Source organism: Euleptes europaea, chromosome 19 (assembly GCF_029931775.1).
Source record: "Euleptes europaea isolate rEulEur1 chromosome 19, rEulEur1.hap1, whole genome shotgun sequence".
Classification (NCBI taxonomy): domain Eukaryota; kingdom Metazoa; phylum Chordata; class Lepidosauria; order Squamata; family Sphaerodactylidae; genus Euleptes; species Euleptes europaea.
Genome location: NC_079330.1, coordinates 27,585,680 through 27,606,992, shown reverse-complemented (window position 1 = coordinate 27,606,992; position 21,313 = coordinate 27,585,680). Strand labels below are relative to the sequence as shown.

The 21,313-nt window shown below is 47.3% G+C and overlaps 1 protein-coding gene across 1 annotated transcript in view; it reads right to left on the bottom strand.

Moving 5' to 3' along the window:
- Positions 1-636: 636 nt before the first annotated feature.
- The window catches only part of TRIM37 (tripartite motif containing 37), a 55,886-nt gene continuing 35,209 nt past the window's right edge, over positions 637-21,313 (bottom strand). The window contains exons 18-24 of the mRNA XM_056865502.1: positions 20,886-21,086; positions 16,534-16,842; positions 8,706-8,837; positions 5,640-5,826; positions 4,621-4,724; positions 1,492-1,653; positions 637-725 (exon numbers count right to left, since the gene is read on the bottom strand). Of these exons, the coding sequence (XP_056721480.1) occupies positions 637-725; positions 1,492-1,653; positions 4,621-4,724; positions 5,640-5,826; positions 8,706-8,837; positions 16,534-16,842; positions 20,886-21,086 (1,184 nt within the window). The remainder of the gene's footprint in view (positions 726-1,491; positions 1,654-4,620; positions 4,725-5,639; positions 5,827-8,705; positions 8,838-16,533; positions 16,843-20,885; positions 21,087-21,313) is intronic.

The window sequence follows — 21,313 nt, the reverse complement described above, 5'->3', positions numbered from 1 at the left end:
GTGGCAGCCCTCGCAACCGAGCAGGTTCAGAAAAGCAGTACGGGAAGGTTCTCAGTGCATAAAGGGAAAGAAAAAAGGGGATGTGCGCACAAGATGTTACCGGAAACAGCCCCTGGGCTGTGTTGTGCCACCTCCAAAGGAGACAGGCTAGTGTGTGCCAGTCCAGCTTCAGGCAGCCTCTCCCCGCAGATGCTCTTACCTGGCAGAGAGAGAGGACCACAGGGAGCTCTTTATAATCAGTCCATGTCAGCACAAAGTCACAATGCAGAATTGTAAGGTTGTGTCTGTATGCCTTACACCCTAGGAGGCCCCTGCTTGAGAATCCCAGACCAGAAGGGTGAAAGAAAAAGGGAGCAAGGAAGTTTGGGGTCTGGCCAAATGGGACCTAACCACATTTACAAGGACCTGTTATCTGGGGGCTGATCTGAAGTCAAGAAAAAAGGGGCAAGAAAGACCTGTCAGTCTCCCACTATTCCAAGATGTTCATCAAGGAGAAGGTGCTGGTAGCCAAGACAGTTTTTCCCTGAGGCAGGGCTTGGTTCATGGGTGGCTGGACTGAGAGATGCTGCAGTGTCCTTTCATGAGGAGCTTTCTGCTACTGTTCTTAATGTGACTTACTGAAAGTTATGGAGCCAATTACCTTGTGCAGTCTTTTCCAGTGGCAAAGGGAAGGTCATCAGAGCCCACTTCATCGCCCTCAGGAAAAACAGAACACAGCTCTAAGGCTGAAATACAAGCAAATACGAGAAAGCAACACAGTGAAAGAGACTTCTTTAAAAATACAAAGCAGCAGAGGCTGACTTTCAATTGGAGATAACTTCAATCACGCTGGCGCCTCCAAAAGTGGTGAAGGGGAAAATAAACCCCCAACGTATAGCAATGCTTTGCAGAGTGTTGGCTACTCATCTACTCAGTTCCCGGAATCCCTATTATTTGTGTATGCATGCATTCCTACATGATAAAGCAAGAAGCGGCCACCCTCCCCCCACACAGTGCTGCTGTGGCAATTCATGCTGCACAAGTAATAGTAGCAAGAATTTTGCAGCACCTTCATGATGAACATGGTTTTATTCTAGCACAAGCCTTGGTGGACTAGAATCCACTTGGCCTCTAGACCAGGCAAGCTTATGCAAGAACAATGTGCTAGTCTGGAAGATGACGTGAGACTCCACTACTCTTCAAGAATTTATAGCTAATGTGGCCATTCTGGTGGAAGAAGAGAGGGCGATAACCATACTGGCCTATGTGTTTCCTTGTGATAACAAGTCTTGCTTGAGGAACCTTGGTCAAAGAGGCCCTTGGTCAAAGAAGCCCTGGGCTGCTAGGTCTCATGAGATCAATTTTAAACAGTCCACCCAATGCACAGAAATCCATAGGTGTAAACTGTGATGATGAGGAACTGCCCTAGAGGTGAGGAAATAAGGAGCACAAGAAGCAGTACAGAGAGAAACCAGCCCAGGTGTGGGACTGCCTACAAAGGAGCCTTCCTACCTTCACTGGCAGACGGGGCCCGGAAAGCCTGGTTGAAGACATCCGAGGAGGTGCTGGCAGCTTCCACCTCCTCCTGCTCCTCGTTCTCCGTGTCACATTCAATGTCGCTGTCGCTGCTCATGCCTGGCAGGAGGTGAAGGATGTGCTTCGGGCAAAGCCCAGCTACAGACAGGAGAACAGAGTCAACAAGAGACAACAAGCCTTAAAGACACCTCCCGTGTCTGGTCACAGGAGGTATTCTGCACACAGTTTTTACCTGCCTGCTCCAAAGCACATTGGCAGCCAGAGTACCATTGCCCCTTTCCCTTTTCTATCCAACATTTGAGTTCCCCTCAGAGCCTTAATCCCTTCTGCCTCTTGTGATATGGCCTTCTTTCTTCCTGTTAGTGCAACCCTTCCCCCCTCCCACACCTTTCCCTACTTTTGGTAATCTCTCTCTCCTGATATAGCAACTAGTACTTGAAATCTTCCCACAGCTTCTAAGTACCCTGATTGACCAAGTCCTCTCCAAGTGATCTGCTGGGGGAGGGGGAAACTGTGTGTGCAAATGCTTGAATGCTTATGGCTTGTCTGCATTAGACCCAATAATGAGGATTTGGGGGGCTCCCCCTCCTTTAGCCAAGCTAGTTACTTTTCAGGTTCATGGGTTTTTTTTTCTGACCTCCTTTTATTTATTATTTATTTATGTATAAAAATGTATATCCCTCCTTTTTCCCTTCCACGGCAATCGAGGCAGCTAACAAATTAAAACATAAATAATAAATATCACATCTTAAAGCCATTTTAAAACCACTCCACAAAACACACACACACGCATCATTAAAACAATTAAAAACACAGCTAAAATACATCCAAAGACAAGATCAACAATTAAAACATGGTCAGGAGGGAGGGATCACTGAAGGAATGGCAAATGAAACAAAGAAGTCTTCACCCACTGGTGGAAGACAGCAACAGAAGGGGACAGACAAATCACCCTGGGAAGAGAGTTCCAGAGTTTTGGTGCCATGACCGAGAAGGCCCTCTCCCAGGATACCACCCACTAATTTTATGCCAATTATAGTAAAACCAAAGGGTTTAGACTTAACTTATTCTGCATTACACTGTTGAGTTGCATTTTTGGAGTTCACACAGCTGTTTTACCTGGGACATGGCCTTTCATCTATGGTATTAATAAAGCTGAAGATAGACATTTCCATTGGTGGATGGGAGGAATCACCCTTCTCTGGATGTCCTGCTCCAACTACTGAGTAGAAAATGTCCTATTTTGCTTATTTCCCATTACAGCCTTTGAGCAGATTTACAATGACCATCGCCTCCAAGCAGAGCCCTGCTGATCCAGACAATATTCCCAGTCACGCTTGGAACTGTTTTTGTTACAGAAACTGAAAAGCATTTTGCAGTCACAGAAGAACTCAGGAGGGCTTCTGTCAAGCATCCCCTTTAAGGAGGATTCTCCTCATCTCGCAATACCCTAAAAGTGAGGATTCTCCTGCACACAGCAGCTTGCTGATTACCAGACTCCCAGTTCCTTTGTCCTTGCTTACTGAGCAGAGAACCACCAATTCTCTGTGGCTACAAAAAGCCACACTGAAATGGTTTTGTTACTTCTAGTTTCTTTATCCAGAAGGAAATAAAGCAGCAATCTTTGTCTCCAAGGGTTTTCTACAACTTCTTTAAAATTAAGTATATCCCTCCTTCCTCCTACAGCAACTAAGCTGCTAGAGCTAATGATGCTTGAAGCATAATGACTCAGAGGGAATTTTCAGCCGATGGCAGAGACCCCTCCTGTAACACCCACACAGGGCTGCCCGCTGCAGATAACGATGGAGGCTGGCTTTTCTACACCCGCTCCAAACAGCAATTCGTCACATACTGAAATTCAAATGTTGTTGCAGAGGTGGAAGGCAAAGTTCTGCAAGAAGATTAAAAGGAAAAAAACCTGCCTGAATTAATAGTCAACTCTAGGCCCCCGGAAGGGGATCCACCCTTGTTCTGAAACACCTGAATGTGGCTTCTTGTAAGGGGAAGCAGAAATTCCATCACTGCTAAGCCAACTTTAAGCCATGCTGGGTAAAGTTGTGAGGATGTATTAGCCTCAGGACACCAGCCAGCCCTTTACTCAATCTATGCTCAGCCTGTTTCTCTGTAATGAGGACCATTCTTCCCAAGTGAGAGATTGGGGGTGGGGGCACTTCCCAAATTCATGGCTAAGCCACAATTTGCTCCCAGCTCTCAAGAGGTACACATGTTAGAATCTATGCATGGCACTGACTAGTGCTTCTTAGAAAAGATTCATCCACATAACCAGCCTCAGAAACTTGATGCAACCAGTTTAGTGTTACGCATGCTGACTGGTGGCAGACGTGACTCTCCAACATCTCAGGCTCTCCCCAACCTGATACTACCGTCAATATAACCTAAACTGAGGATGTCGGGCTGAATTGGGGATCTTCCAGATGCAAAGCATGAGCTATGGGCCAAGGTGCATTACTGAACTGAAGTAGAATCAGAATAGATTCATAGAATCATGGAGTTGGAAGGGACCACCAGAGTCATCTAGTCCAACCCCCTGCACAATGCAGAAAATTCACAACTACCTCCCCCCCACACCCCCAGTGACCCCTACTCCATGCCCAGAAGATGGCCAAGATGCCCTCCCTCTCATGATCTGCATGAGGTCATAGAATCAGCATTGCTGACACAATGGCCATCTAGCCTCTTCTTAAAAACCTCCAGGAAAGGAGAGCTCACCATCTCCCAAGGAAGCCCACTGAGGAACCGCTGTTAGAAAATTCTTCCTAATGTCTAGATGGAATTAAGTGATTAAGTCCTTCGCTCTCCACCCTGTTTTAATTACAAGCACTGCCAAAAAGCTTCAGGTACAGCCGTACAGTACAGCAGAGCTTTTAAAACTGGCAAGATGTGCCTTGAATGACAAAGACAGAAGTCCAACTAAAGGCTGCATCTGCACTGATGGCCCTCTTAGCTTTGTGGTGATCTAGATAAATAACAAGGTGCCAGATCGTCAAGGCCCTGGACCTGAATACTCTGGGACTCAGGATTCAGGATGCCCATGTGCAGGTTTGTTTTCTGAGCCCTTCTCTAGCAGACTGGCCTTGGGCTTACCTTCTTCTGGGCCTGCCAAAGCTCCTTCAGAAATCCCAGGCTGCAGCTCTCCAGGTTCAGTGTTGTTTTCCAAGTCAGCTGACTCAGTTCCTTCCAGACGGCATCTATTTGAATTGGGCCTTTAAGGGGGAGGGGAGAGAGATTATTCCATCCAAGTGTCAAATCAGGACCCCTGGCAATCACTACTTAACCCTGACGTTGCAAAGCCTAGAAAGTGGATTCACTCGAACCATTTCCCTCGTTACACTGAACTACCTCACTGCTCGGGGCCAAAACAAACAATGTCTGCAGACAAAGCAAGAAAATATACATTACTTATCACCCAGCACACTTTTAAACTCCCATATGCAGAAATTTCAGCCACCAGAAAATGCAAAAAAATTATTTCTAGTTCTGTAAAAAAAAAAAAAAAAAGACTACCTCATTCTTCCTCTTGATCTTGGCCTTTTATGGGACTTGGGGGTGTTTCAATCAGTGCAAAAGATGTGATCAGCTGTTGTTTTTTACAGTTTCAACTGAAGGGAGGGGCTTTTTTCTTCCTCCTTCCCAGAAAGCTAAGGGGCAACTGGACACTTGCTGCACCTCATCTATTCAAGGCTGCCTGGCATTAAGAAGCCCTTGGTTAAGGGCTTGACCCAGCTCTTCCTCTCTCCCACCCAGCCTTTTCCTTTTTCCAAGCTGATGCAGAGTTCTGGAGAAAGCAGACACTCACTCATTATTTTCTGTTATTTTCCTGGGTCCCCATAAGTGGCATTGCATGGCATTGCATTTTGGGATATTTCTTCAAACTGATGCAACTAGCAACAGTCTCAAAAAATCCTTTGGCAGAACTGCTGGCTACAGTAATGCGCAGCGACAAAGTTGTGGAGATAGCAACATAATTGAGGGCTGCCAAGAATGAAAAGCAAGGAAAGAAAACAGAGTGGCTACTGATGACTTGATGGGCAAGCGAATGAAGGTGAGACTTGACCACAGCCTTCCCCCTTCAAGCTATCAAAAATGACTCACTGCCAACTTACCCCAGTGCTATGATTTTCCTTGCTTTTTCCACAGGCGTTACGCCATTTGAACCGGAAGCACTGGCGTCAGAATCAGAGGCTTCACAATGCCTGTCTTCAGGCTTCATCAATGCCTCTGAGGCACAGCTGCTAGTCAGGCACCGGGGGGAACTGCGCCTGCTGCTGGGCTTCATGTTCCCGAGGCAACCTACAGCAAGAGAGAGGCAGGTCTGCCATAGAATCAGAGTTGGAAGGGATCACCCGGGTCATCTAGTCCAACCTCCTGCACAATGCAGGAAATTCACAACTACCTCCCACACACACACACAGTGACCCCTACTCCACGACCAGAAGATAGCAAAAAAACCAAAAACCCTCCAGGATCCCTGGCCAATTTGGCCTGAAGGAAAATTGCTTCCTGACCCCAAAGTGGCGATCGGCACTACCCTGGGCATGCAAGGAAGGGCCATGAGAGCCAAACACTGTTGCAAACCTTCCTGCCCTCCCTCTCATGATCTGCCTAAGTTTACAGAATCAGCATTGCTGACAGATGGATATCTAGCCTCTGCTTAAAAACCTCCAGGGAAGGAGAGCCCACCACCTCCCAAGGAAGCCTGTTCCACAGAGGAACCGCTCTAACTGTTAGAAAGTTCTTCCTAATGTTTAGCCGGAAACTCTTTTGATTTAATTTTAACCCGTTGGTTCTGGTCCGGTCTTCTGGGGCTGCCCAAGCTGTAAGGGTGGTTTTTCAACACTATGGCAAGCAGTCCGTGGGCTCCAGGAGCTGTCTGGAGCAGGGATGTCATTCTGTTACATTAGCTCGATGAAGGACTATTGGCCGAAGTGACCACACGGAGCCTCCACATTCATCACCCTCCACCCCAGTCCCAGACACCGGAAACAGGTCGCCATACCTGAAGGGCCTTCACCTGATCCAACAAGGCTCTTATCGGGAGTGTTTTCAGATAAAGAGGACTATTCAAAAAGCAGCCCATGCACGGGTCAGCCCACTTGGCTTGAAGGGCAACACTTTGCTCTCTACAGCAATGGTCAATGTGCCCCCCTTTTAAAACATACATCTGGATTTGCCTTCAAGGTTAACAACATCTTAGTCAAGACACTACCATGGAGAAAAGCAAATGCAAAGGCAAGCTAGAGGAAGGTGCCTACCACCAGTGGGGTCAGGAACCTAAACGCAGGCCCTGCCTCCTGACTCAACTGGAACTTAGTGTGAAAGTTTCTCTTCAGCAGATGGATGGAAGCCAGGCATCTCTCTACATTAGCCCATCAGGCAGGACCATGCTTATTGTTGTTGTTGTTGTTGTTGTTATTAAGAAGAAGTAGAAGAGGAGAAGGAGAAGAGGAGGAGGAGAAGAAAAGAAGAAACGAAAAAGGAGAACAAGAACAAGCCATCAAGTCATAACCGACTTATGGCAACCCATGAAGTTCCTACCTCATGGGGTTTTTAAGGCAAGAGATGAGCAAAGGTGGCTTTGCCAATGCCTTCCTCTGCATAGCAGCCCCAAATCTTCCTTGGTGGTCTCTCAACCAAGTACTGACCATGGCCAACCCTGCTTAGCTTCCAAGATCTGACATGCTCAGGACAGTCTGGGCTATTTAGGCTGCCCTAATTATTCATTTTACTTATGACTGTTCTCCCATCAGCGGTTTTGTAGTGAAAGTACCCCCGGCAGGGCTGGACAACACTCATCCACCAACAAGAGGAAACCTTCTGACTGAGATGTGGAAGAGCAGCAGATACAGAGATCTACTGACACTCGGCTTATGCCTTTTCTTTTCCCTTGGATGTGGGGAGATGGATGGCAGTGTCAGCTCTGAAAAGAGGAAGGTGGCTTTTGAAACGAGGGAAGGTTTATCCTGACAACTGCTTGGACTTGGAAGAACATGCAGAGCAGCTCCTTTCTGGCTGACAAGACACCAAGTTCAGACGCACCCCAGGTTGAAGTGACTGCTCCTAAAAAGCCATTTTGAAGGGACCTCTAACAAACTGTTTTCTGACAAGAACCTGGCCTCAACATTAGTTGCCATAGTTCTGGTGAACTTAACTGCACCTAAGCTAGAATCTGCAAGGTACATGGCTGCATTGTGTACCTTAAGTCTAAAACTGCAGAGTTTAGTGGGAGAGAGTTAGAACTTGCAAAATTCCTTCCAGCCACTGGATTCAGGTTTTAAATATCATAGATTTGGTAGCTGATGCGATTTTTATATCCCCTGACTTTTAAGGTGATGTGAAAGACCTCTGCCTGAGACCCTGGAGAGCCGCTGCCGGTCTGAGTAGCCAATACTGCTTTTGATGGACCAAGGGTCTGATTCAGTGTAAGGCAGCTTCATGCGTTCATGTGTACAAATGAAACTGGTAAACCAGTACTGGATATATGTGGGGTTTATATCACACGTCTAGGTGTGCATATGTTGAAAGGCTGCTGGGTCTGGCCAGTGCCTCTGTCTGCACCTTCTTCCAGCTGCTTACTCCAGCAGACACATCTTCCCGCATCTGGGAGCCAATTACACCGGCTGTTGGGCTAGCTTGCTGAGTGGCCTCTCCAGTAAGGCAGACCACAGAAATCGTGGTAGGATGAGGAGATGACATGCTAAGCAGGTTAGACCGAAGATGTCATGGGACAGGCAGAGAACACCCATGTTAAGTTTTGTATTGCAAGTTGCACTTCCTAGGGGCTCCAGTCAGGAAAAAAGAAAGGAAGATCTGAGGAGAAAAAGTGAAGACAGCTTTGGGACAGAACAGGCAGGACCAAAACAGAGAAGCTGGGCTTTACGATTCAGCTGATCAGCATAGCTTTGACTGAACAGCAAGTGGGAAGAGCAGCCTGTCTTCCTCCTCCAGCAACAGAAAGGGAAGGAATCACCCATGCAGCAGAATGCCCTCTTCATCACAATGGTGAGCTTGGCAGAAAGGACTCACAAAATAATTGGGGGGGTGAGAGATGGCAACTTTGATTTCATATGCAAGAAGTCCGGCAACTTTCCATATTAAGAAAGTTTACAGAAGAGCTGTCTGGCCCAAAGACATGAAAAAAAATCTGCAGGACGGCCTGCTTCCGTGAATACCTTCAGAGGCACTCTGGCAGTCTCCCTTGGAGCGAAGATTCCCATCCCCACAGTCCATGGCTCTTCGCAGGGACAAGCTGCCTGCTGCCCCACTGCGACCACCTTTGGGCGAATGGCTTTTCTTGTGTGTAGCTGCAACACAAACACATGCCCCTTAATTGCTTTTTCTTAAGAAAAGGGAGAGTTCTCATTTTGACTTGAAGAGTAACAATGACCACATTTTGTAGGAAGAATTTTCAACAGGACAGCTCACATGCATATGGACACACACACACACCCATCTTAGGGGAGTCCTCATAAAGTCTCACTTCAAGACAGTCTGTTCTTGACACTCCTGAAGTTTCTCAGGGTCCAAGCCAAGCTCCTCCAACTATGCCTGCCACACTAAATTCAAGTACTTATTATTCCAATTCTGGTCCATCGTACTTCAAAGAGCAGCTGCCTCATTTAAGAAACTGCTTGTCTTGTGACTCACCAAGATAAATGCGGCTTGATAAACTCAACTTTCCCATCTACCCAGAATGGCAAAAAAGGGAAAGGCTGTCAAGCACCCAATGGGACACAACAGAGGGGTTCTCAGAACAGCTCGGCTGGGTGGGTCACGAGTTACACAGCTTTAGTCTCCACCAGAGGTGCACAACTCAAAGGGCTTACTGGGGCCAGACTGACACTTGACTACATCCATGCCCCACCCCGCGGCATTTCAGGTTGGAAAAGCAGAATGGGAGGGAGGGAGGTTTCAGCTCCCCATGAGCCATGGTTCCAGTCTCAATTGGGCCACTGTATACCTCGAAAAGAGCTTTTAAAAATATGCCAGGAGCTCCAAACATGGAATTCCCGTCACACATCTGGTAAGGTCCTCAGAGGAGAGAGACCAGCTCTCCCCAAGGGGAGGGCCAGCCTCTTGGCCATGTCTGATGCACTGCACTCACTTGTGGAAGGCTAGAATTGACAGAGAAAAACACTGTAAAAGTTGTTTCTCTGCAACAGAAGCTGCTTCCTACATCCAAAGCACCGGCATATGTTAAGTAAGAGGGACCCACCTCTTTCTTCCAAAAAGACAGAATCTGTATGGAAGGAAAGATGCAGGGTATGAGAAGGAAAGAAGAAGAGGTGAAGAAAGAAAGAAGGGGAAAAAATCAAGGCTGAAGGAGAGAGGAGCACTTGGTGGGAAGGGGAAAACGGAGCCTTGTTTACTCACCGTGAAGGCTCCTTCTGTTCTGGATTGGAGGTCATCTTGAAACTCGCGGGTATTACCATCAAGAGCCCAGGGTAGGCAGGACCAAAAAATCTTTATTCTACTTCCTGCCGTCTGGGCGGGAACTTCCAGTTTACGGACTCGCCGAGCTAAGGAGACAGGTAAGTACAAAAGGCCAACCAGGCAACAACAGTGTACCTTATAAACAAAGAACATGAACTCCTATAAACACTAACATACTGGGGGGAAAAAAACAGGTAAGTAGAATATACTTGATTCAGGTAAGATGGTGAACATAAAGACCACTCTTTATTATGCCTCTAATATTAGGCAACAACACCCCTTAGGTACTGCAATGAACAATAGGAGCTAAGTCTTGGATAACTTGATACCCTTATGATTTTGGGCGGGCAAGATGAACTCCAATCCAGAACAGAAGGAGCCTTCACGGTGAGTAAACAAGGCTCCGTTCTCATTCTGGTTGGAGGTCATCTTGAAACTCGCGGGATATCCAAGAGCTGTTTGACCGGGTGGGACTATGGTGTATCCAAGACGTGCTGCAGGACCCTTCTACCGAAGGCTGCATCAGCAGAGCCCCTGGCATCAATCTTGTAATGTTTTATGAATGTAGATGCCGTAGACCAAGTGGCCGCCCTACGTATCTCGTCTGAGGAGGAGTGCCTATCAAAGGTCGCCTAGGCGGCTGCACTGTGTACCAAATGTGCGGTGATGCCGGCAGGAGGAGGCATCTTACTGGCCTTATACGCCTCAGTAATGTACTGTCTCACCATGCAACTGATGGCGGCGTTAGACATTTTCTGACCTTTAGATGGATTGGTTAATGAGATAAATAAGGCATCTGAATGTCTGTTAGGTTCTGTACGACTAAGGTAAACCTTGAGTAGTCGTCTCACGTCTAAATGATGCCACTCTTTTTTCCTGGGATGAACCGGATTGGGGGCAGAATGACGGCAAAAGAATCCTCTGTGAACGGTGAAAGATGGAATTCACCTTTGGCATGAAGGTGGGGTCCGGTCTGAGGACCACCTTGTCACTGTGAAAGATAGAGTCCTTCATGCGCTGAGAGCGCCCTAAGCTCGGAGATACGCCAGGCTGAAGACACTGCTATGAGGAAGGTGGTTTTCATCCTCAGCATCCTTAGGGAATACCCTTAATGGGATCAAAGGGAGTGCGCATCAATGCTGTGGGAACCGCATTGAGGCACCACGTGGGGAAGCGATGGACTACTGGAGGCTTCATTTGAACCACTCCCTTTAGAAATGTCAGAATGTGGGGATGCCTGGAAGGAGGGAAAACCTTCGAAGACCGTAAGAACGGCGGGTATGGCTGCCCCCTGTCTGCGCAATGTGGAAGCCTTGAGACCCTGTTCAACTCCATAATGGAAGAACTCTAGGATCTTGGGAATCCCTGGTAACAGTGGATCGATGTGCTTGCGCCTACACCACAGAACAAAGACTCTCCAGGACGTGTTAAAAATCCTTCTAGTGGAAAGTCTCCTCGCTTCTATCATGTTAGCAACCACCACCTTGCTGTATCCCTCCTCTGAGAGGGACTTCTTTTCATTTTCCAGGTGGTTAAGTGAAGCCATTGGGGTTCTGGGTGAAATAAGGGACCCTGATGAAGCAGGTCTGGGATCTGGACGGATAACTCCTTCAGGCTGGGAAACCTGGGTCTTCTCGGCCAACAAGGAGCAATGAGAATGACGTTTGCATCCTCCTTCCTGATCTTATTACCCTTGGTAGAATGGGAATGGGCGGAAAGGTGAACAGTAGTTCCTTCGGCCATGGGGACAGGAGGGCATCCATGTTCTCTGCCTCTTGGTGGAAATAACGCGTAAAGAATCGCGGGAGAAGGTGAATGCTCGCCGAGGCAAACAGGTACACCTTGGGCTGGCCGAATCTCTCCGCGATCTGATTGAAAACTATCCAGTTGAGAGACCATTTCCCTTCGTCCAGAACCTGACGGCTCAGCCAGTCGGCCTGGAGATTGATAACACCCCTGACATGTTCCGTTGAAAGGGACAGAAGATACATTTCTGCCCAGGAGAGAATGATCTCGGCTTCCTGATGGAGCCTGGGAGACTTTGACCCCTCCCGTTTGTTAAGGTACGTTTTCGCGGACACATTGTCCGTGTGGATCAGAATGTGTCTGCGACGTAGGAGGCTCCTAAAGTGCTGTAGAGGCAGTTGAGTGGCTCTTAGTTGTAGTATGCTTATGTGTAATCTCTTTCCCTTAGAGACCACTGGCCCTGAGCCATTTGGTCCTGGCAGGTAGCTCCCCAACCCTCTAGACTGGTGTCTGTGTATACCTGTATTTGGACCCCTATGACGAAATGTACCCCTCTGTTGAGATTGCTGTTTTGGTACCACCACAGGAGGGATTGGCACGATTCCGGGGTAGGGGGAAGGACTTGACCCCGCTGTGTGTGATCAAATCCTGATAGGGTTGTAGGATTCCCTGGAGCGGTCTCGAGTGGAACCTGGCCCACGGGACTGAGGTGAGACAGGCTACCGTCTTCCCCAGCAATTTGGCAAGGAATATGATCCTGCCGTGGCTGAAGCTGATTACTGACTGAGTCATGGAATGGATTTTGATGATCTTGTCCTGTGGAAGACATATCAGGTTCCTGTGAGTGTCTATGATGACCCCCAGGTGTTCTAATCTCTGTGTTGGCCTCAGTAGATTCTTTTCTAGATTGACAAGAGACCCGTGGTCGTCTAGATGTGGGAATATTGTAATTCACTCCTGTCGGAGTAACGCCACCAGCATCACAAGTATTTTGGTGAGGAAGTGGGGAGCAGAAGCCAGACAGAAGGGAAGGGCCCTGAATTGGTAGTGTCTCTTGGCATAGCAAAATCTGAGAACCTCCTGTGGAAGGGGGAATAGAGACGTGAAGGTATGCCTTCTTCAGGTCCAAGGAGGTTAGGACCTGGCCCTCCTGTAGGGCTTCCATAGTGGAACGGAGGGTCTCCATATGGAATTTCCTGTATCTGACCCTTTGTTTAGATGATTCAGGTCCAAGATAGCCCTCCAGTCCCCATCTTTCTTGGGGACTGTAGAGAAGATGGAATATACCCCGTTGCCGATTTCGGGGTGAGGAACTAGTTCTACGGCTTGAATTTGATGTAGGTGGGATATGGCGTTCAGGGTTCGTTGATGCTTTGTCCCTGCGGAGAGATTTTGGGGAGTTCACAAATTTGTCTCTTGGGAGAGACGTGAATTCTATGAGATAAACCGTTGATAACACCTGAGAAACCCATGCATCTGTGTAAGACCTTTCCCACTTGTGGCGGAATCGTAGGGGTCTTCCCCCCCCCCCACTGGCTGTGACTTGGCGTCACTGTTTAGGGGCTTTGGAGAACTTGTCTCCATTGTTGCCCAAAAATTGATGTTGCCCCTGGGGGAAACGATAAAATTTGTTTCCCCTTCTGCGAAAGGAGCCCTTATTATTATTATTCCAGGAACCCCTGCATTGTTCTGGCCTGAAGGGGGCCAGAGAGTGGAAAGTTCTGAAACTGGAGTAGGCAGAGGACTGTCTTCCCTCCTTGTTGTAGGATATTGGAAGAACCTTTTTCTTATCCTTGTTCTCCACAAGGATTTTATCTAGTCTTTCCCCGAAGAGTCTTCCCCAGTGTAGGGGTATGACATGGGCAGTGTTTCGGTTTTTGAGTTCATTTGCCAGGGACGAACCCATAGTGCTCCTCCGATAGCAATGTTGGAATTGAGCTGTGAGGGACATGGCATCAAGAGATGCGTCTGCCATGAATGCGGATGCCTTCAGAAGTCTCTTAAGGTCTTCCGCAATCTAACGATTTTCTCCTGCACAGAGCTGAATAATTTACCTGAGCCACACGATGGAGGCTCTGGTCATAACGGAGGCTGCTGCCGAGGCTTGTATTGCCAGGGCGGAAGCCTCATGAACCTTTTTGGAAAGAATCTCCGCTTTCCTATCTAGTGGGTCTCTAACTGACCTCATTCCATCTTCAGATGGTAAATCAGGTGAGTGAACTGCCGCTACCGGGGCGTCAATCAGGGGAAGTTGAAAGAGACATGGCCTGTGGAACCATGGTGTACAGTCTCTTGTATTGGTAGGGGACTGTCTATTGGCCAAGGGTTTGTCAAATTCAGCTTGTACCTGGGTTTCAAAAAATTCTGGGAATGGGATCTCCCAGATGTGAGGTTTGGTACTTGGGAAGAACTCTTTGGCTCCCTTTTTCCTGGGTTTAGGAATGGAGTCGGCTACAGGGTTTGGATTCTCATTGAGGTCTAGGGCTACCAGAGCCTTGCTTAAGAGTCCCTGAAAATCCTCCGCTGAAGATAGACGGGGATGTTGTTCTTTAAGGAGAATGAGAGTGTCCTCATCGGAATCAATCCCCTTTTTCCTCTGCCTTCTAAATGTGGGGCCACTGAAGAGGTATCCTCCAGGGCTTGAAGGGATTGAGAGTGGGGGAAGGGGCCTTGAGTGCAGCTTTAGTGCACCACTGCGGATTAGATTGGTCTCCTTGTCCCTGATGGGAGCGTTGTGAGGTGATTAGAGCAGGATCTGAACCCGTGCCCTGCATGAGAGGGGAAAGGATTCCTTGAGGGCCATCATCATTTGAGCCTGTGTATCCAAACACCCCGTTAAACAAATCCACAATTTCCCGCCGAGTTAGAGAAGTCTCTGCCTCGGTACGCATTACATTACCCCTGGTGGAGACTTCGGAATGAGTTGAGAGCTTTCTTCTAAGGCGCACCTAGCTGGAGTGGCTGTCACTGCAGTCTCTCTCCTCTCGCTGTGATTCGCACCATTTTGAGGCGGCTCAACAGAGCGCGCCTCTTTGGGGGCGGTCGGCCGTTCCGCGCCTTTCACGGCGTCGCCGCCGCGGCTGTTAGAATGCTCTCTGTGACATTGCCCTGTCGAAGCGACGAGGGCTGAGTCATGGACCCCCTCAGACAGGAGGTCTGAGTCAGAGTCTCTCTTAGCGCCCGCCATCTTGCCCAACGGGGCGAAGTGGGGAGCGGGAGGAGGGGGAAATCGCAAGTAGCGGGGGAAGGGGACGTTTGCGGCTAAAGCCGACGAACGGTAAAGGAGGTGAGGGAAGGAAAACAGACTCACTGAAAACTAGACAAAGGTTAAAACGAATGGAGTACACACGAAGGAAAAGTCTTTGAAAACGAGTCGGAGTTCAAGAACGAAGCTGCTACCCTGATCAAGGCAGGACGGAAACTGGAAGTTCCCGCCCAGGCGGCAGGAAGTAGAATAAAGATTTTTTGGTCCTGCCTATCCTGGGCTCTTGATGGTAATACCCGCGAGTTTCAAGATGACCTCCAACCAGAATGAGAAAGACGACAGGAGAAAAGGAAGAGGGAAAGTGAAAGGCAGAGAAATGCAGTACAAGGAAAAAAGAAAGGCAGTGATAGATCCCTCCATCACATCTCTCTTTCCATACCTGAGAATTCAGACATATGGTGGGAGCGCTGGTGGCCCCACTCCAACATGGACCTTATCCACCAATTGCTATTGGCAGCTCTTGCCCAGCTCTTGCCCAGCTCCCACCCGGGTCACACAGGAGTCCTCTCATCACCAGCTCAGAATTCTACTCCTCTGTGCTCCTCTGGTAAGTAGCCAGGCTGGCCATGGAGTTTTTGTCCTGATCACCCACGGCTGATCAGCAGCTCAGCACCTGCACAGCTGGGAAGCTGCTGTTCAGATGGAGCAAGGAGGAACTTGGGGCAAGCTGACAGGGATGATATGGGAGGAGCGCCAGAGCAGTGCCACTGCTCACTCCCATCACATTTTCCCCTTCTTGCAGCTGAAAGCAAAACCAGCACTGCTTCAAGCCCAGCTGTAATAGGAGCCTTGGTTTTCTCATGGGAGAGTGGCTTGAAGTGCTGGGTGAGCACCAGAGGCTGGCTTAACTCTAGTGGGAATCAGTGCATGAACCAGCCCCACACCCCCTCCCCCTAGCCTGAGGTGACCAGTCCCTCCAGGCAAAAGAGTGGGCAACACCTCACTTTCCACTACTGGGGGCTGGCTCAGAGCAGGCTCCTGCAGCAGGAACAGCTAGCACCAGTCACCCAATCTTCCTGCAGTGGGAGCTGCTTGAATCAGGACCCAGGGGATACACTTTGGCGGGGGGGGGGGGGAGAGGATCAAGGCATGTTCTGATCCTCTCCTCCCAGGAAGCCTGGCATCATATCTCCTGTAAGAACCCAGGAGAGGCTTCCCAGGCTGAAGGGGTGTGTTATGTCAGAAAGCTAATTCTAAGAGCACCAATTTGGTAAAAAACAGATTAAAGTTCACACTATGTCAATGGTAAATTTGACACTGGATGAGAAGACTGTCTGAGCTCCCCAATCTGCCCTGGCAAGCTGGACTTGGAGGCCTTCATGTATATTTGTTTTAAAAATAGCTCTTACTGAACATGCTACCACTAACTCTGCAGAGTGAATTTTACTCAATTCCAAAGCAGCACATGGTTTCTCCGTGCTACTGATTCTTTCAGCACTTCATCTGTGGAGAGACGCGTTCAGGTCTAAGCTATTAAAAGGCTGAGTGCTTCTATTCTCAGGCAGCTAGACAGTTCCCCTCCTCCAGAAGTGACAGCTAAGCCCACCCCCACTTACAGTTCTGTACGCAGTAGCCTGAGAGCAATGACTTCATCAGCACCTCCCGTGCAAGCTCTTGCAGCTTGCTGTAGCTCTCCGCCCCACACGCAGCCAAGGCCCCCTGGTCACCGGAGAAGTAGGTGGGCTGCCCGTCGGAAGACGTGGAGTTGCTGCTCCGGACCTCCGACAGCTGGTTCTTCACGTCTGACATTTTACTGCGGACCTCGGCCATCTGACTTTTCAACCTCTTCAGCATCTTCAAGTCTGGTGAGACACGCCACATGGCCTGGTGCCTCCGCTGATCCCGCTCTTTCAGAGAATAAGACGCTGCATGGGGAGGAAATAGGAAAAGTATCAGCGCTCACCAACAGCATCCCTTGAGAACACCCAGGTTGCAGCATCTAAATGGGCCTCTTCTGTCCTGCAGTTATTCACCCTTCCCAATCAAGTGACAGTGATGGAGAATAGAACATCAGCCCTCACCACCCACTACCTGGAAGGACACTGTAGGGTTGGTCCCTTTTCTGTCCCCGTCAGTCCAAACTACCCGTAAACTATACGTAAGCAACTGCAAAACTGGCGTGAACCATGCAGTCTGCAAAGGGGAAGATACATGATCAGTCTACACAAAAAGGCCCCAGCTGTGCTTATCTATGAGCTTGGCCATCTGCCATCTGGATGGAGCCTCACACTTAAGCTGGGTACCCAAGGTTGGGTGAAAAGAAAATATATATAGGTCTATGTGTAAATATTGAAAGTATAATTTATTAGAAGCGCTATGTAAAATTTAAAATTCTTTAAAAGCATTAAAATGGCCCAATGGCATATCCTGAGGTTGATGACTGTAACCACATACCAAAAGCGTTTCGGCTTATGGGGTCTTCATCAGTGGTTAATTAAAACCCTTTCTTAAGCCTGCACACATATACAGAAATACAATAATGAATACAAATACAAACAGTTAAAATCCAACTAGGCATGTGTATATGTTGTAATTTCTATTCCCAATTACTCTAACATCTGGTATAATAGGTTCTTGTTGTAATACTGGTTAGTATAAGTCTCTCATATATTCTGTGTGCAGGTCAATTACAACATATACACATGCCTGGTTGGGTTTTAACTGTTTGTATTTGTATTCATTATTGTATTTCTGTGTATGTGTGCAGGCTTAAGAAAGGGTTTTAATTAACCACTGATGAAGGCCCCATAGGCCGAAACGCGGTTACAGTATGTGGTTACAGTAATCAACCTCAGGATATGCCATTGTGCCATTTTAATGCTTTTAAAGAATTTTAAATTTTACATAGCGCTTCTAATAAATTATACTTTCAATATTTACACATAGACCTATATATATTTTCTTTTCACCCAACCTTGGGTACCCAGCTTCTGTTTTTAGGTTGGGTTTTATTCCCCTTTTTCTTCCACTACTGTCTCACACTTAAGTCCAGTTCCTCCAGTCCTTTGCTCTCCCATTGCCCTAACTAGAATATACAGAAGTCTGCAGAATGTGAAGTAAAGCTAAGAAAGGATTGTGCAAGGTATGTTAAGCGTGAGCACTTCAAGAGAATGAGACGAAATTTGAATTATTTGGAGCAAAGCACGTTTAACTTTAACAGATACGAAGTGACTTTTAAAACAGACCTTTGTATAACACTTTGTATAAGAAGTGGCTTAAACTTTAAGCTGATGGCTTGTGGTTTACTGTTTTATTGCTATGTTTTAGCCAGTGTTTTGAGAAGTTTGGTGGCTATCCTGACATGGAAAGGTATGAGGTATCCATTAAGTAAAACACTCCTGCAGCTGAGTTGGAATAGATTTTCTTCCAGAAGTTCCTCTTCATTAAGAGGATCCCCCATCGTACCAATAACAGATCAAACTGGAAAGCAGCTCTCCTATACTGACCTATATTCAGAAAAAAACAAATGAGGCTGGCATAACAGATACTCTACTTACACTACAACAGAGAGAGAGAGAGAGAGAGAATGAATGGACGAACCAAACATCCTCCTCTGCCTACCCAGGGGGATCAAGACACCAAAATTGTGGAAGACTGTAATGGCAATTGCAGCAAAACTCTATTCATCAGCATACACCAAGTTGTCTTTAAAATGCTTTACTAAAAGAATCCAGAACCAAACTATTCAGCCATTTTTCTTTAGCAACAGCATGAGGCTAAATCAAAAGCCATCAGCCGAAGTGTGTTCCTGCCACTCTCCCCCTATCATTACAGGGAACAGAAGGATGGAAAGAAGATGTGCGCATGCGCGTGCACCAGATGGATCATCATTTCTCTTCTGCTCTATTAAGTCAACAAAACAGTTGTTTCAAAGTGACCTGAAACAAGATATCGCTGGCTGTGGGCCAATTAGCCTGGCACAAATACGTCATGCCTGCCAAGTCTATTTACCAGATGTGATTTAGTTTACCGATTCTTTGCTAACAAGAGGAACATCTGACCTTCACTGGCCTGTAGTAAATGAAGGACATGTACAATTAAAGCCACCTTTTCCCGCTGTATGTATTCAGTTAAGGCTTGGTAGAGGCTAGATTTTCAGAAGCATATCTAGTGCAGTTAAGGTTAAGTGATCTCTCCCCTAACACAGCTGAGAATCAAGCCCCTGAGCCTTGTGTACATAAAGGATGGTGGCTGGTTATAGGCACCTCAGCATCTGGAAGCATCCAAACTGGCCTATTTTCCCCCACAGGCTGCTATATGAGCACAGAACTACCAAGTACTGGAGGCATGCTGTGCAAAATCAATAATAGTTTGGATTAATTTAACCTACTACAGCCAGTGTACACCCCTAACAAACTAAAATGTACTCTGTTTTAACCACATTGTGAAATGTGTCTACAGCATTGATTCTTGTTGCTGTTTTTGCATTTGGCTTATGGTTATCCTCTCACTAGAATAAATCAAACGATGACTAAACCTACACATTCTTTCAGAGGCACTTGAGAAATTGGGTTTTGTGTACAAATAAGTACATATGGAGTGTGTGTATGTATACTGGGAAGCATAATCATGTTTGGAAAAAACCAAACAGAAGTCTTAAGACACCTTAAAGAATACCTTTTTTATGATAGGGTAAGCTTTTGGGGACTAGAACTCCCCTTCCACAAGGCAATAAGCCCCACTCTACAAAAATGTATGGGGTCTTTTGGTGCCACAAGACTCCCATGATCGTCCTTCAATAGGCTAAGACCCATTCTGCACCGGACCTTTTGAGCTACCTTCCCTCCCCAACTACGGTGGGGTTTTTTTTCCCTTTCACATAAAACCATGTTCCGTCTGCAGTTTTCCCCTTTAAGTCACGACAAAAAAAAAAAAAAAAAACATCCTTCACTCCAGCTCAAAGGGGGAAAGACCAAGGCGGCTGCAGGCAGGTGTCCCAAATGAAGGCTCTGCCTGCAGCCAACTCAGGGAGGGACAGAGCTAATATATGTCCCCACCACCTCCACCTTTTTACAGGTTTTGTTTTCAACTTGATAGCTGAAACTCAGCTCAGCTGGCAAGGGGGGCTGGCAAGATTTCCCTCTGCAACAGTGCTCCTGCACAGACATGGCAAAGGGGAATGGGTGGAGACAGCAGTGAAGAGTGCAGGGGCAAGGAACACGGGGGGGCACCTCTGCACACCCGCACCTCGCTCACTTCTGCTTGAACAGTGGAGGCTGCCGCCCATGGAATGCAATTACTACTCCAGAACAAAGGGCGGGAGAGGAATCTTCTAACAATACAGGAAAACAGAATTTTATTAAGCAGAAGAGACTTGACCCTTCAAAGTACCACAGAATGCAGAACCAATGAGATGACAACCAAACATGGGCATTTCTGAGGAATCTTACCCTTGGACTGTGATAGTCATGGGTGGGTGTGGGAAGACACATGATAGAGATATTTACTGCCTAAATTTGTACTGTATAAATCCTTTATGCACAGCTTTAGCAGGCAGAAATACCAATATATGGTCTTCAAGTCCATCCTATTACTTTAAAACCATTTTTAACATACCACAAATGTACTGAAGAGGTCTTTGCAAAACTCTTAAGGACTATTACACCAATAATCATGACGGTGATTTGCCCTTTCATCACATTATGTGGTGATTTGCCCCTTCGTCACGTTATGTGGGATTAAGAGTTGTTGATTCCAGTGGGATTACTTCCACATAAGAAGGTTTAAGATGGTGGTTCTTATCAGAAGCCCAGAGCCACAAAAGAAAGAATAATTACCGAGAAAAAACAACAACGATAACCCAACAATTTCTTAAAGAAGCACAACAAACAAGGAGAAACCACAGATGTGAACACATTGCAATGATCTCCCAGAGGGAAGAAGGTGATTTTTAGAGCTGGCCACTCACCTCTGTTCTGTAGAAGGGAAGCTGGAGGGCGTGGCTGTAGACCCCACAAGTTTTCCATCCCGTTTCTGTCTTTCAGGTCCAACAAGTGTATTAAAGTCAAGGGGTCTATGTCAAGTAAACTGGTACTGGAAGAAGAGCCCAGCGCACTTCCTCCCCGCCTTGACATACGGCTGCTTGTGGTAGGATAGCCATGGCTCCCGCCTGGAAGAATAACAATACCAAGAACTGGTTTTATACAGGTTTTGTTGATAGCAAAAACCACGTGACACATATCAGTAGCCCTGATGGGTACTGTAAAGTTGGTCAGCATTATAAATTCCATACTGCGAATGTGGGACTGCTGCAGAGAGAGTGGTTTGCCTAAGCCTACCAAGTCACTTGGCTGAGAAGAAACTGGAACAGGAGAATTACACATTCAGGCCCCAGTA